The 15,611-nt window shown below is 43.9% G+C and overlaps 1 protein-coding gene across 1 annotated transcript in view; it reads right to left on the bottom strand.

Annotated features, from left to right (window-relative positions):
- Positions 1-422: 422 nt before the first annotated feature.
- ECD (ecdysoneless cell cycle regulator) overlaps positions 423-15,611 on the bottom strand; it is a 37,749-nt gene continuing 22,560 nt past the window's right edge. Inside the window, exons 10-14 of the mRNA XM_068257637.1 lie at positions 14,346-14,452; positions 9,513-9,699; positions 8,153-8,220; positions 7,050-7,258; positions 423-3,457 (exon numbers count right to left, since the gene is read on the bottom strand). Coding sequence (XP_068113738.1) covers positions 3,215-3,457; positions 7,050-7,258; positions 8,153-8,220; positions 9,513-9,699; positions 14,346-14,452 — 814 coding nt within the window. The 3' untranslated portion in view covers positions 423-3,214. The remainder of the gene's footprint in view (positions 3,458-7,049; positions 7,259-8,152; positions 8,221-9,512; positions 9,700-14,345; positions 14,453-15,611) is intronic.

Raw genomic sequence — 15,611 nt, 5'->3', positions numbered from 1 at the left:
ATGTCTTTTCAAGCCCAAGCCCGCCCACTCCTGGCTATTTCCCGCTATGTATACTCGTAGCAGGAAAGCAGAGCCACAAGGGGGTTTGAAAAGACATCACAGAAGACTGACTCAGCTATAATCATTCTGGGGCAAAGCTAGACTGAATGCTCAGTCGGGGATTCTTATCAGAGCTGATAACAGGCAGACTAACCAGTGAAGAATGAAACAAAAAGCAGAGTATGGCCTGGTGCACACCAGAGGAGTTTTTCTGCGCGTTTTGAGTTTTTAAATCTGCTGCTAATGTTATCCTATGTGTCTGTGCACACTGGAGCAATGAGGTTTTGTAAAAAAAACCCATAGCATTACATTGGGAAGAGCTTTTAGAGGTTTCAAAAGCTCTTACCAATGTAATGCTGTTTTTTTTTTTACAAAACCTCATTGCTCCGGTGTGCACAGACACATAGGATAACATTAGCAGCAGATTTAAAAACTCAAAACGCTCAGAAAAACTCCTCTGGTGTGCACCAGGCCTATGTGTTTACTGTCATGTTCGCATTGATATATATGGTAAAATACATGAGGGTGCTTCATCTCTGGTCCGCTTTAAGGATTGTATGTTCTTTAGATTAAACGTGGCCGGGATAGCTGCTTAAGACTGCCCCAGGTGAGAATCTAGAGCAGGTACGGCAGCCCTGATACTTTGGCAAGAGAACCTGCATGCTGGATCATCTTGCCTGAACACTGCCCTAAAATATTGTTCTCTTCTTCGCTCCACCCCCCTCTATCGTGTGCCTCACATTGCCCCTCAGCAGCCCTCCGCAGTGGCAGAATGCCTACAGGCTAGGGGTGTGTCTGTATAGCTGCTGCCATGAACTGTCATTTCGATGGATTGTGTTCCAATCCCTGCCAGGAACAGTGTGTATGAGGCTTTATTCACAGTAATTAATTCTAGAATTCTAGAAGCAAACAATGAGCACAACAGCTGAATAAGCAGTATTCAAAACAAAAGTTAGTAATTGTTTCCCCATATCTCTCATTTCCATTTTCCTTGAAATAAAATGTCTTAGCTTGACAATCTACTATGTAGTAGGTTTGGGGATAGAATAATTGTGCTGCATACACTGACCAGTCACAACATACAAAAACAGTGACAGGTGAAGTGGATAGCATTATTTATACAATGGTAATAGACTTGTCAACAGGTGGGATGGATTAGAAAACAGAAAATGCTAATAATACTAACACATGCAAATATAATGCATATTGTGTTTAGCTTGAAATCGTCAGGAAGTGCTTTTGATTGGCCCAGTACCAAGCGGCACACAATTTGCAGCACACAAGCCAAAATTATTATTAGCATATTATTAACCATCTCTAGTAAATGGTCTGTTTATGAAAGTAATGTGTTGAAAGTAGTCAAATCAGGCAGCGTAAGCATCTTTTACAAGGTCAAACTGTCATGGCCAGATGGGTCAGAGCATCTCAAAAAATGGGTTTTGAGGGTGGTTCCTTGTACCCTTCAAAGTGCTTCAACAACACGGCCATGGGCACCCAAGGCTCACTGGTGCATGTGCTCAGGTGCACCTGCAGAAGGGCTCTGCCCAAAACATGTTGGACATTCTTTGACTTGCTCCAATACAGCAGTAGCTGAAACCTATTGTGCACGCTCACTTGCATTGCCAGAAGTGGTTTCCCTGTGGAGACTGAGCAATGGTAATCAACTGGGAGGAAAATTGTACAATTGTGTCTGGTTTTAATATGTTGGCTGATTGCCATACGTCAAGCTCTTTATTTACAGATAAATGATACAATGCTTTCTGAACAGGCATACTGGGGTCAGTCATTTTTATTGTTTCTGTTTTTTGCTGGGGATATATCCGCTCACGTCCTGGTTCAGAGAAATGATAGGGAGTGATAGGAAATCTCCCTTTTGGAAAAGGAAGTACCACTTCAGTTATCGCTAAGACAGGCGACTCCACAGGAGTTTTATTCCTTATTCCTGTTTTAAAAAAAACTCTGAAAAATGCATGAGATCCAGCTCATGCTCTTGCCTCAGTACCAACGGTCATGAGGAGAAGAAGGAGGGCAAAATTGTCTCCATCTATGACACAGACAGCAATACAAAACTTACAGGGGATTTATACTTTCCTACACAATCCAAAATACAAAAAGAAGAAACGCTTAAATAGGAGGTTCTTACAATGACTTTCATGACTTTATAATTATTTATAATTTACAAAACATATCTTGAAAATATGAAAAAAGAAACATGCAACTTATAGGACATAGTCCACACACTTTACTTCTCAAAAACATCTATACCCAGCATGGTATATAATTTCCTTTTTGCTCCTAGAGTCATCATACTGGATGCATCCAGTTAACTCCCGATCCTTGCTCGGTCCCCTTGTTCCATTGCCTCCACCCCTGGGGCCTTCAGAAGGCTTTAGAAGCACTTGTGTTCCTGAGTGTTTCTAAAGTCTTTGGAAGAAATCGGGGACACAAGTTCTTCCCAATCCTTCCGAGGGCTCCCGGAGGTGGCAAATTCAAACCGGTGACAGCACCGGAACAAGGACACAGAGAGAAGACAGGAATGGCTCTGAGATCCAGAGCCAGCCCTCTCCATAGGTGAGTATCTGCCTATTTTTTATTTTGCTTCCTTTAAAACCCTACTAAATAGAATATTCCACTACAGGGCTAGTGCAGGCTTCCCAATAATTAGCCTGCAATGCTCACCAATATTCACCGCTGTTTTTGGTAGGTGATGGGGTGTGTAATCTTTTCTCTAAGACATGTGTCCATCTATCTATAACCGCTGCTGTTTTCTGTAGGTGATGTGATATCTCTTCCCCATGATGTGTCCATCTATGTTTTGAGCTAGGACTGCAGTACCTCCAGCTACATCTAGCAGTGCCAGCTCCTAGTCTCACAAATGCTAGGGCAGCAAAGTTGCGTCCTCACGTATAGAAGCTATGACCACCAGAACTAGATAGCAGCACTGTGGTTCTAACTCTGAAGGTGGACAAATGGCTGGCAGGGGTAGAAGGCTCCACACCTCACTACCTCCAGAAATAAAAAAAAAAGCAGGGAATGGTGAGCACTGCGGGCTACCACTCAATCAGTCATCACAAATCATAATGTGTATTTTTTTATCTGGGATTAGATGGGCTTTAAAAACATTAGATAATTGAAGGAGGACAGGAAATAAGCAAACACTAGTCTGCACTGTATATCAGTGCCTTGCCGTATTATCAGACGTGTCCAGGTCAGTGTTTTCGGGTAGGTGTATCCCCATACTCTGTAATAAATTAGAAGCTGGACCAGCAAGTCCAGACTGTGAACTGTATGACTCCAGGATATTGGCCACCAGATTCAAGTCCACATCTATAGGTGCCAAACTTGAGTCTTCAGGTCCAGCTTCTTCTTCAGAGCCGCTATTTGCACTTTCCTGTGGCTCAGACTGAGATGTTGTTTGCTGTATGGAAGTAAACATGGATTTATGCTGAGGATCATTCTGCGATTATCAAAAGCCATAGTGACTTTCCTTATGCATGAATCTAGCTCTGAACATTTCAACTTCTGCTACTAACATGCATTCAGTACTTTATTAAAGGACCTCTATCACAAAAAATTGTAAGATTTAAAATACAATAGAATCTCAATATAGTAAACTCTGACATAGTAAACTCAGTCCTCCGGTCCCAGCAAATGCATCTGTATAGATATACAATGTATAACCAATTCTGATGTAGAGAAATACTTTTCCTGGTTCCTTGGGGTTTACTATAAAGGGATTATACTGTACATGTATGTAAACACATACAAATACCGTATGTTTTGGACTATAAGACGCGCTTTTTCTTCCCCAAAAGTGGGGGGAAAAAGTCAGTGCGTCTTATAGTCCGAATAGTACATATCGGGACCTGCGCCTCCTTTCCCGTGTCCTGCCTGTCCTAGTGTCTGCGTGTCCCTGGTGTATTAAATACATTCACGCAGCTGCAGCTATCCTCAGGCTGTCCTGTCTTAAATACATTTTTTTCTTCGCAATGTCCCCGGGTACTACTGCAACTGGAAGTTCGCACAACATACCGTACATGCAGCTTTCCTCAGGCTGGCCCTGCTTTTATCACCGCGCTCTACCCTTATCTTAAAGGGAAGATCCGCGCTGGAAATTAAAACAAAAAAATCCACTTACCTGGGGATTCCTCCAGCTCATGGCAGTCGATCTGTGCCCCCGTAGCAGCTCCTCTCCCTCCCAGCATCCAGCGGTGAAGAAGCAGACCTCGCCAGTCGGCTTCCGGGTCGGCTTCCTGTGTGCTCCACGGCGTAAGTCACGTGGTGTACATAACGTCAGTGGGTCTCTACTGCACAGGCGCAGGCGGGGACATTGCAAACAAACAAATGTATTTAAGACAGGAGACAGGACAGCCTGACGATAGCTGCAGCTGCGTGAACGTATTTAATACACGGGGACACGCAGACACTAGGACAGGTTGGACACGGGGGACACCAGACACTGATATACAGGGGGACATGCAGACACTGGAACACTGTGGACAGGGATAGCAGACACTGGACATGGAGGAAACAGGACATTGGAGACAGAGGAAGGGGGACAGATGACATGGGGTCAGAGGACACAGGAAGACACCAGAGGGCACAGGGAGACACGGGACACAAGGGGGACAGGGGACACAAAGGCAGCAGAGGGACAGAGGAGAACACAGGGGCACAAGAAGAACAAGGAAGGCACAAGGGAGACATAATATTGTGGAGGAAAAGTCTATAAGACGTCCCTGCAGCATGGACGCACCAGGCTTAGTATATTATTTTTTTCCCTTGGTTTTTGTCCTACTTACCGTATTTTCCGGACTATACGATGCTCTGGAATATATGACACACCTAGCGTCTTATAGTCCGGAGCATCGTATAGTCCGGAAAATACGGTAAGTAGGTGGTTTCTTCCAGAGTAAAATGACCCATAAATTACTTTTGTGCTATGTTGCTGTCATTTATAGTAGTTGGTAGAAGTCTGATGGAACTGACAGGTTTTTGACTAGTCCGTCTCTTTATGGGGATTCTCAGTATTTAAATTGTTCTTAACGAAAGCATTCCCTGAAGGATCTGTATAAAGATGCTGGCCTCTCCTTTTACCCATTGGCACACTATTCTAGCAGTTGGACTGAGCAACTGCCGTTCACTAATTGCTTCTGAAAATAAAGAAAAGCCTGAGAATACCCTATGAGGAGATGGGCTAGTCCAAAACCTGTCAGTTCTCTCAGATTTCTACTAATTACACAACAGTCAGTGGTCTAGCTACAGACCCATGGGTTACTATACACATTTCATACTGGTGCTTCCAACCAAAGAAGTCTACATTTCCCTCCAACTGACCTCTACCAGCACTACACTTCCTTCTCCCCACAACATATTTTCATAGAGCAGTGGGAGATTCCGGTCTACAGGGAAAGTTGATGATAACCATTATGAAACACACAGTGAGTAATCATTCATATCCCAAACATATACATAATGATCTTCAGAACTTTTCAGCTCTGCCCTGCTATCTTAAAAGTGTTTAACAGCTGCAGAGGTTTAATGGCCTCTATTAGTTTCTTTTTAGGAAAACTACAGCAAAGATAAAGCAAGTTCTAAGTAGGGTTGCCATACGTCACTTTAACTGGTTCCGGACCGACGCAGTATGAATCTACATTCAGCAGGTTGTGCTGCGGCTCTGACTGGACATAGATTCAACGTCGCAATGAATCACGCGTCCCCGCCTTTACTGCCAATCTTGCCGCTCTGCATTCGCCGCAATTCGCTTGCTCTGCTGTCTATAAGACGGCGGAGCTCTGTAAGCAGGTCAGGAGCCGCTTTCATTGGCTCCTGACCGCGTGATCACAGAGAGCCAAACACATTGGCTCCTACTGATAGACAGCGTCAGGAGCCAATCAAAGTGGCTCCTGACCGGCTGTCTGCACTCTGCCGTCATAGAGACAGCAGAGAGAGGAGCCTGCGGCGATGTGGCAGCGTCGTGACCGGGGAGAGCTACAGGTATGTGCTGTGATTCGTCAGAAGGCGGTGTTTTACTATGCCAGCAGTCTCTGGTCCTTAAGGGGGCAGAGACTGCTGTTACCAAAGTGGTTAAAGACCATTAAAAGCTGTCCTCGAGCATCATGGCAGTTTATAACATGGAACCAAAATGTTATGAATGTATGATCTCGCTGGGTTAACAATTGTGTTCCTTCAGATACTGAACTAAAGCAGTGTGGTCATTTTAGCAAACTGCAGTCATGCACTGGTCCACTTTTACATAGGTCTGGTGGTGTTATCTGTGTACCCTTTAATTCTGCATTCATTCTAATATTTCCCAGGCACTGGATGTTTAGAATCCTCTTGTCTGTGGATACTGACTTAAAGGGAACCAGAAGTGAGAGGCATATGGAGGCTGTCATATTTATTTACTTTTAAACAATACCAGTTTCCTGGCAGCCCTGCTGATCTCTTCATCTGAAGTAGTGTCTGAATTACACCAGAAACAAGCATGCAGCTAATCTTGTCGGACTTCACTGACAGCGCCTGATTTGCATGCTTGTTCAGGGTCTATGGTTAAAAGTATTAGAGGCTGGGGTTCAGCAGGACATCAAGGAAATTTGTATTGTTTAAAAGGAAATGAATACATCATCCATTCCGCTCCATTCAGGCGTGCTTTAATCACTTAAGTACCAGCGGTCTCTGCCCCCTCAAGGACCAGAGACTGCTGGTACAGAAATGGCGCAATCATGAAATTGGCTCCTGACCGGCTGCCAGGAACTCTGCCGTCATAGAGACAGGCAGAGCCAGTGAGCTGCGGTGACAGACGGCAGGGATTAAGCGGCGAGATCGGCGGGAGCAACGTAAGCGGCGGATGCGCGCAGCGGCGGCTAATTGAAATCTCCCCTCCCAGCCAGGTGACCACCAAAACAGGGCGTAGACTTCAATTAGCTCGGTCCTTAAGTAGTTAAGAACACAGTCTTTGAAATAATGGACTGAAATAGTGATTTGTGTAGTAAACTTCATAACCGTACCTCACTTTTCTTCTTGGTGAAACTCTTGGCAATGTGTGTATGTGCCAGTTCTTTGTCCATGATATCCATGTAGGAGCGCAAACTTCCCAGCGAATCAGCACCAAGCGACGGATCTTCATCATCTTCTTCTTCATCTTCATCACTGTCTAGAAGATCAAACTCCTCCTCAGACTCTAGATCATCAGAGTCCAGCTCTTCTGGACTTGGCCCTAATCATGAATACATAAATGGAACATAACTGTAATGGTGCTTGAAAATACAAGATAGAAACAAAACATCTCTTAATGGAAGATTTTGTTTGTTACAAGAAGAAAAAGACCGCTTTGTATTTCTCTGCACAGCAAAAACAGATTGCGCTGTGTTTTTGAGATATGCATTCACTGAAGGCATACAAGAAAAATGTAACTTTGCTTTTAACATTCGACTATCATCATTAAAGGACACCTGAATTGAGAGGTTTGTGGTGTGTCAAAGAGGGGACAGCTGTGGCTGGAGGAGTCACAGAGGGGGACAGTGGTGATGCACAGGGTAGGCACAAGGGATAGAGGGTGACACTGGAGGCTCAGTGTCCCAACTTGCATACAAATTCAGCTTAAAGGGAACCTGAAGCGACAGGTTAAAAAGGTTTTTGGAGGCTGCCATATTTATTTCCTTTTCAACAATACCAGTTGACTATCCTGATAATCCTCTGCCTCCAATACTTTAAGACATATACCCTGAACAAGCATGTGCAGATTGGGTGTTTGATATTATTGTCAGATCTGACAAGATTAGCTGCATGCTTGTTTCTGGTGTGATTCACCATTCACTGCAGCCAAATAGACCAGCAAGGCTGCCAGGCATTTGGCAATGTTTAAATGGGGATTAAATATGGCAGCCTCCATATACTTCTCACTTCAGGTTTCCTTTAAGTACAGACCTACAGTGCCTTTCTCGTTAATAAAAGACTACCTGAATTTTTTAAAAGATCCATGGGGTAAATTTACAAAAGTGTGGTAAACTGCATGTTACATAAACTGGCATTTACACAATGCCTACCTGAAATTAACCTGTGTGACAAGTGTCATCAGCAAACAAATACAACACAACTGCGGAAAACTCACCTAGGATTTTTTCTAAAGCGCTTGTAAATGAGTCAACATCAAATGTGATTGGCGCCTCAGATGGAAACCTGGATTATTATGAAAAAAAGAGAGCACTGTATTGGCAATTGCGGCAATTTTGAAAATCAGTCTAACAACCTAACCAGAAATTCAGAACAGAGGGGCAGATTTATCAACACTGGTGCAAGAAAAATTAGAGCAAATAGTTGCAGAAATGAAACAACAGTTGCTCAGAGCGACAAGTCCCAAATCTTTGGCCTGAGAATATTTTCCAACTTTCCTTTTTCTACAGTTATCTGCTAACATTTTCCTTGCTTTTCTTAATCTGCCCTAAAGATCACTAATTATGCCCAAAAACACAAAGCAAGCAGTAAAATTTCTAACATCCTTTTGTTCCTCTTTTCACTAGAGTCACTGCAATGACAACTATTACAGAGGAAGGAGAGACCAGCAGATTCTGGTTATGCTGAGGATGCGTATGCGGCACCTGGAGTAATCACTCTCGTCTCAGTAGCTGCTAAGCAGCTGTTGTAGTGGGGCACTTGAAAAGCTGCTGAAGGGCAAACACAAGAGTAATCACAAGCATATGAGTTTGCTAAAAGTACTTCAAATGTAAAGAGCTGGCCCAGTGAAGATAGTTTCTCCTGGAGAAAGTGAAAAGACACTTTTGCATCCAAGCTCATTTGCATCCAAAAGTAAAGGTCCACCACATTTGGATTGCAAATGAGTAAATTTAACCTTGCATATCTCACAGAAGCCTTTCGTTGTACTGCCGCATCTATAACAATAACATTTCTATAGCGCTTTTCTCCCATAGGACTCAAAGCACTTAGGCTCTTTTAGATTCAGTAATTGGTAGTTGGATGAAGTATTAACACAACAAGAATTATATTTCTGCAAATGCCAAACTGAACAGGTGGGTTTTCAGTCTGGATTTAAACACGTCCAGAGATGGAGCTGTCCTGATCTGCTGAGGTAAGGCGTTCCATAAATGTAGGGGCAGCATGACAGAAGGCTCTAGGACCAAAAGTTTTCAGGTGGACTCGGGGTATGACTAGATTATTAAAACCTGTGGATCTGAGATTGCAGGGATTGCTACACAGCTGCAACATTTCTTTCATGTATCCAGGGCCCAGATTATGAAGTGACTTAAATGTCTTTAGGCTAATTGTGAATAGGTGTAAGTAAGTGAATCTATGTGTAAGTTTTACCAATCTCACTGCATAGGAAACATCAGAAAACGGGTGTATTGTGCAAGATACTGTATTGTACATCTTCAGTGCAGATTGATTCCTAAATCCAACTTTCCCACTGCACAGAATGCAAGGGCTAATGGACATCTGCACACACACACACATACCAGGGCACCTCTGCTCCTTCATGTGAAGACACCTTTGATATGAAAGCCTTCATACTGTCTGTTACTTCAGACAGGTTGTAATTCTGGTCACCATCTGATGATGAAGAAGGAACAGTTTCTTTTGAACATGCAGCATCTTGTAATATCTGCTCCAGCTTTTCTGGAGAAATATCCAACCAGCTGTCATCTTCATCCAAATGTGTGGTGAAAAGCAGAGAAAGAGGGAAAAAAAAGACATGAATGTCTAGAAGCAGATCATTGCAAACTAAAGCTATGTACAAACGTGGATTATTACATTAAAATATTGTTTTGTGTGGCATGTTGAAGGGATGGGAGGAGCTCAGCTTCAGTAACTACAAACTACCCATAATTGTGGTCATGTGGTGATCAGGATCTCCTGAAAGGACGGTCAAGGATTTTCACAGACACCTGTGCACATCTGTGATGATCACAGAAAAAAAAAATCTAGTATGCAGACATAACTTAACCCTCTGGGCGATACAATTATATCGCCCAGGAAGTGGCGCAGCACTATTTTTTTTAATTTTTAATATTTTAAATCGTGTAGCGAGCCCAGGGCTCGCTACATGATAGCTGCAGCGCAGCGGCATCCCCCCACCCACTCCGATCGCCTTCGGCGATCAGAGTAAGCAGGAAATCCCGTTCAGAATGGGATTTCCTGCTGGGCTTCCCCGGTCGCCATGGCGACGGGGCGGGATGACGTCATGACGTCAGAGGGAGTTGCGATCCACCCCTCAGCGCTGCCTGGCACTGATTGGTCAGGCTGCGCAAGGTGTCGGGGAGGGGGCGGGGCTGCGTGGCACGGCGGGTAGCGGCGGAGAGCGGAAGTTACATGCAGCTAGCAAAGTGCTAGGTGCATGTAACAAAAAAAAATTATGCAAATCGGCCCACCAGGGCCTGAGAAATCCTCCTGCGCGATATACCCCGAGCTCAGCTCGATGAGGCATGATAGGAAATCTAGTGTTAATACACTATTAGTTATTCATATCCCCAGATGTATATCGTATACAGTTTATTTAGAATGGAATGATTTCAGAAGTGACATCCGTAGGGTTATCACTGGGAGATGCTAGTGAGGTTGTAAGAGGATTGCCTTAAACAAGCCTGCAATAAAAAAAACTGTTTTACTAACCTGGGGCTTCTACCAGCCCCCTGCAGCCATCCCGTGCCCTCTCAGTCACTCACTGCTGCTCCGGTCACCCGCCGCCAGCTAGTTTCGTTTCCCTGACAGGCCTGGCCATGCATAGTCTTCTTCGCGGCCCCGTCCTCAACCTGCACATGCGCAGGATGCTATTGTGGTCGGGAACGCGAAGGAGACACGTGGCCTGGCCTGCACCGGTGCAGCGAGCCTGTCGGACGACAATGAAACTACCTGTGGCGTGGGACAGGAGGATCTGCGAGTGACTGCGAGGGCACAGGACGGCTGCAGGGGGCTGGTAGAAGACCCCGGTGAGTAAAACGGATTTTTTTTTTTTTTTAAACAAGGCTTAAAGGAATTGTCAGGCAACAAAAAAATAAAATGAGTTTCACTTACCTGGAGCTTCTACCAGCCCCATGCAGCCATCCTGTGCCCTCGTAGTCGCTCACTGCTGCTCCGGTCCCCTGCCGCCAGCTAGTTTAGTTTTTGCCGACCTCGGGGTTGGGGGGCCACCACGCATACATTTGCACGCATTACCGCTGGTGCATGAACATTAACACATACATTTTTACACATTAGTGGTGCAACGCGTAAGTAAGTAAGTAAGTAACTAAGACATAAAAATGTGTGTTACGGTTCATGCACCAGTGGGAATGCGTGCAAATGTATGCATGGCGGCCCCCAAACCCCGAGGTCGGCAAAAACGAAACTAGCTGGTGGCAGGGGACCGGAGCAGCAGTGAGTGACTACGAAGGCACAATATTGGCTGCATGGAGCTGGTAGAAGCCCCAGGTAAGTGAAACTTTTTTTTTTTGCCTGACGATTCCTTTAACCACTTCCTCCCAAATCGGTTTTTACCCTAACGGACAAGAGCGATTTTTACCTTTCAGTGCTCATCCCTTTCATTTGCCAAGAGCTAGGGATGGAAGTGACAGCTTTCTTGTTGGTACCTTGTCAGGAATATATTAAACATCACTGATAAGCAAGTTACAACCATAAAAGTTTTCCTGGCAGAATACAACTTCTGAGGGCAGGGAGCAATAAAATACTTGAACTACTGACACTTTTCTAACTCTGGGACACTTAATAGGCTGCCAGTGATTAGAGACAGTAAAACATTCAGGCTAGATTCACAGTGGAACATTATTGTCCTGCGGTAATAAAGTCGCAAAACGCAGGTTACTGCAATGTTAACCCTATGCGACGGTTACAGTGCGACGTTGTTGTGTTTAGTGTGACGAACTTCAGCAGTGCGTTACCTCTTAACGCAGACGTTTACAGATACAGGGAAGCATACTTTTCATTGCCTATATGCTCTACTGTATGCAACGATAACAGTGTTAAGCTGCGATGCGACTTTTTTGTGCATTGCGTTGTAATGTTGTGTTGAGACCTTAATGTTGCATCATAACGCAACATCCTACTGTGAATCTTGCCTCAACTGACTTTGTGAATGTTTAACCACCCTGGCGTTCTATTTAAATTGCCAGGGTGGCGGCGGAAGAGGTTTTTTCGTCGTCTTTTTATTTTTTCATGCTGCCAAATCCTGCGGAGAGCGGGTTTTCTTGTTAGGCTTACCCCGTCGCCATGGCGACGATCGGGATGACGTCATGGATGTCAGCTGATGTCAGACCACGCCGATCCAGCCCTTTGCGCTGCCCGAAAGTGTTCGGGCCAGGCAGTGCTGGGCTCGGGACCTCTTCCGCCGCTGCACGCAGCGGATCACCGCTGAGCGGCGGCGATCGAAGACCACACGCAGCTAGCAAAGTGCTAGCTGCGTGTGGCACAGTTTATTTGGTGGAAATCGGCCCAGCAGGGCCAGAGATATCAGACTCGGCGGCAATGGACGAGCTGAGCTCGTCCATACCGCCAGGAAGGTTAAAGGGATCCTGTAGGGGCTTCCGGTGAATAAAAACCGCCACTTACCTGGGGCTTCTATCAGCCCCTTGTAGCAGTAATGTCCCACGCCGTCGTCTTCCGATCCGCAGTTCCCCGCCGCCGGCCCTGGTGTAGCGAGGCGCGCCGTCCAACTGCGGCTGCGCGGCTGTGGCCTGTTCGCTCTCGCCCGCGTCATCAGAAGCTTACTGCGCAGGGGCAGTACAAGAAACCTTCGCAATGCGCCTGCGCAGTAAGCTTCCGATGACGAACGGCAGCGCGCATTATTCGGCTATGATAGACGAATAATGCCCGGTGCCAGCGGCAGGGAACGCATGATCGGAGGAGGATGGCGTGGAACATAACAGCTACAGGGGGCTGATAGAAGCCCCAGGTAAGTGTCAGTTTTTATCCACAGGAAGCCCTTACATAACCCCTTTCAATATAAAGGAAAACCCTGGGATTCTTAAAGTAATTTTAGGAGTAGGAGGATAAATATAATTGTTTATCTCATCAGTTTATTTTTTTTTTTTTTTACCTCGGGTTCACTTTAAAATAACTTTTCAGTGCTCTGCAATTGAAACAGTACCAAAAATAGCTGAAAAATAACTGTCAACAGTTTTACAGTATTAACCATTTCAGCCCGCGGGGATTTTTCACCTTATGCATCGGAGCAATTTTCACCTCCCATTCATTCGCTAATAACTATCACTGCTTATCACAATTTATTGATCTATATCTTGTTTTTTTCCGCCACTAATTAGGCTTTCTGTGGGTGGTACATTTTGCTAAGAACCACTTTACTGTAAATGCATTTTAACAGGATTAATAAGAAAAAAAAATGGAAAAAATTCATTATTTCTCAGTTTTCGGCCACTATAGCTTTAAAATAATCCATGCTACCATAATTAAAACCTATGTATTTTATTTGCCCGTACGTCTCGGTTATTATACCATTTAAATTTTGTCCCTATCACAATGTATGGCGCCAATATTTTATTTGGAAATAAAGGTGCATTGTTTCCATTTTGCGCCCATAACTATTTACAAGCTTATAATTTAAAAAATGTTCGTAGTATACCCCCTTCAAATGCATATTTAAAAAGTTCAGACCCCTAGGTAACTATTTATGTCTTTTTTTATATTGTAATTTTTTTTTCCATTAAAAATTTTATTTGGGGAATATTTTGGTGTGGGACATAAACAGTTATTTTTTAATGTTGTTAGATGTGTAAATTGTAATGTAAAAAAATGTGTTGATGTAGTTTTACTATTTGGCCACAAGATGGCCACCTTCATTTTTGGTTTCCCTCCTTATACTTCTCGCTATGCGAAAGTACAAGGGGGATGCGGAAATTTTTCCGGGCAGAAGAGCCGAAGCCTCACGGGTGAGCGCTTTGATTTTTCTGCGGGAGACAGGGATCGGTGAACGGGAACCATGTTCCCTTTCACTGATCCCAGGGCTACCGGGGGACACGGGGGCGCGCCCCGCGATCGCGCGTGGGAGCGGGAGAGCGCAGCTGAGCAGCCGCCCGGACGTGAGCTTCACGTCTGGGCGGCTGAAATGGTTAATATTTAGTTTATTTTGCATGCTGATGGCCTGAACCATATTTATTGTAAGATTTATCAGGATGATTGCTTATTAGCGGAAAGTTTCACAACAAAATCTGGTCAACAAAAAAACAGCTGTCATATCAATCAATCAATCAATCAATCCCTGAAACCATTTGTGAAACTTGTGAGAAATGATGTGATTTGCCAAACATAAACGGCCTCATAGTGTACTGCAATCCATTTACCTTCATCTGGTGGAAGACTGGCCTCCTCTTTCTTCATCTCATCCAAGTTAATAGACAGCGTGCTGAGTAAGCTCAGGACTTCCTCACCAGCACAGACAGCTCCAGAGCTATAAAAATGAACAGTGGGTAATGAATAAACATTTCATCAATAACTATTATTTCATTAGGTTTTGTCATTTAGTACCTGTGTTTCTAGCCATAACTGTCACAAACCAATAAATCAATGGTAGAGATAATTTAGCTCTAAAACCTGCAAAACCTGATTATTTAATCGTGTTATATTTTTACTATGAATTACTTTTGCAAGTTTTAACTAAAAAAAACAGGCTAGAGAACCCCTACATGATGGTATGTCTTCATAAGTGTGTTTTCACTTCAGATTCCCTTTAACCTCCCTGGGGTATGGACAAGCATGACATGTCCAGGGAAAATAGCTGAAAACGGTATGGACAAGTTAGGCTCATCCAGCAGTTCTAAGGCAGGATTCCTTTTTCACATGCATTTTTTTGCATGAACATTTGTGTTCATATACAAGTTTTCACATGCTCTGGAAATCTGCATGCAAAAATCTGCACATGAATATGAATTTTAATGTGAAAAAGGTATGCGAAAAACTGTGCGTTTTCTGCCAAAAAGCGGAAAGTGGGGAAATTGTGGCCTGGCAGAAAGGGAAAATTGCATTTATTTTTTTTGCCATGATTTTGTGTTTGAAACTTTTAGTATACTCAAATGTATACTAGGCAAGGGCTTGACACATTTTGGTAAGTTACAGGCTAAAATTTCAAGAAAATTAATTGAACCACTTTGGTAAGTTACAGGCTAAAATTTCAAGAAAATTAATTGAACCACTTTGGTAAGTTACAGGCTAAAACTTCAAGAAAATTAATTGAACCACTTTTGCACAGAAATCCAGCAGAAATTGAACGCCAGAGAGGCTAAAACAACATTGGGCTGGGCTTTACAAAATAAAAATGAATGCAAACTTAAAGGAAACATGAGATATAAAAAAATGGTAATTTATATTTACCTCAGGCTTCCTCCAGCTCCATAAGGACTGTGGGCTCCCTCGCTGTCCTCCCCACCTGCTCCGTTGTCCCAGAATCACTGGAGGAAGCCCCAGGTAAGTTTAAATTAAGCACAGTGTACCATCTCAGATACACTTTAATTGCCCCTTTAGCTCTGATTAAGAAAGTATGGTCCCTGTGAAAAGGTCAATACCAGATTTTTTTTTGGTTTCAGTCGAGTGAAAGAAAGAGTACATGGGCA

This window comes from Hyperolius riggenbachi, chromosome 10 (assembly GCF_040937935.1).
Source record: "Hyperolius riggenbachi isolate aHypRig1 chromosome 10, aHypRig1.pri, whole genome shotgun sequence".
Classification (NCBI taxonomy): Eukaryota; Metazoa; Chordata; class Amphibia; order Anura; family Hyperoliidae; genus Hyperolius; species Hyperolius riggenbachi.
This window is presented reverse-complemented; position numbering and strand designations above follow the sequence as displayed.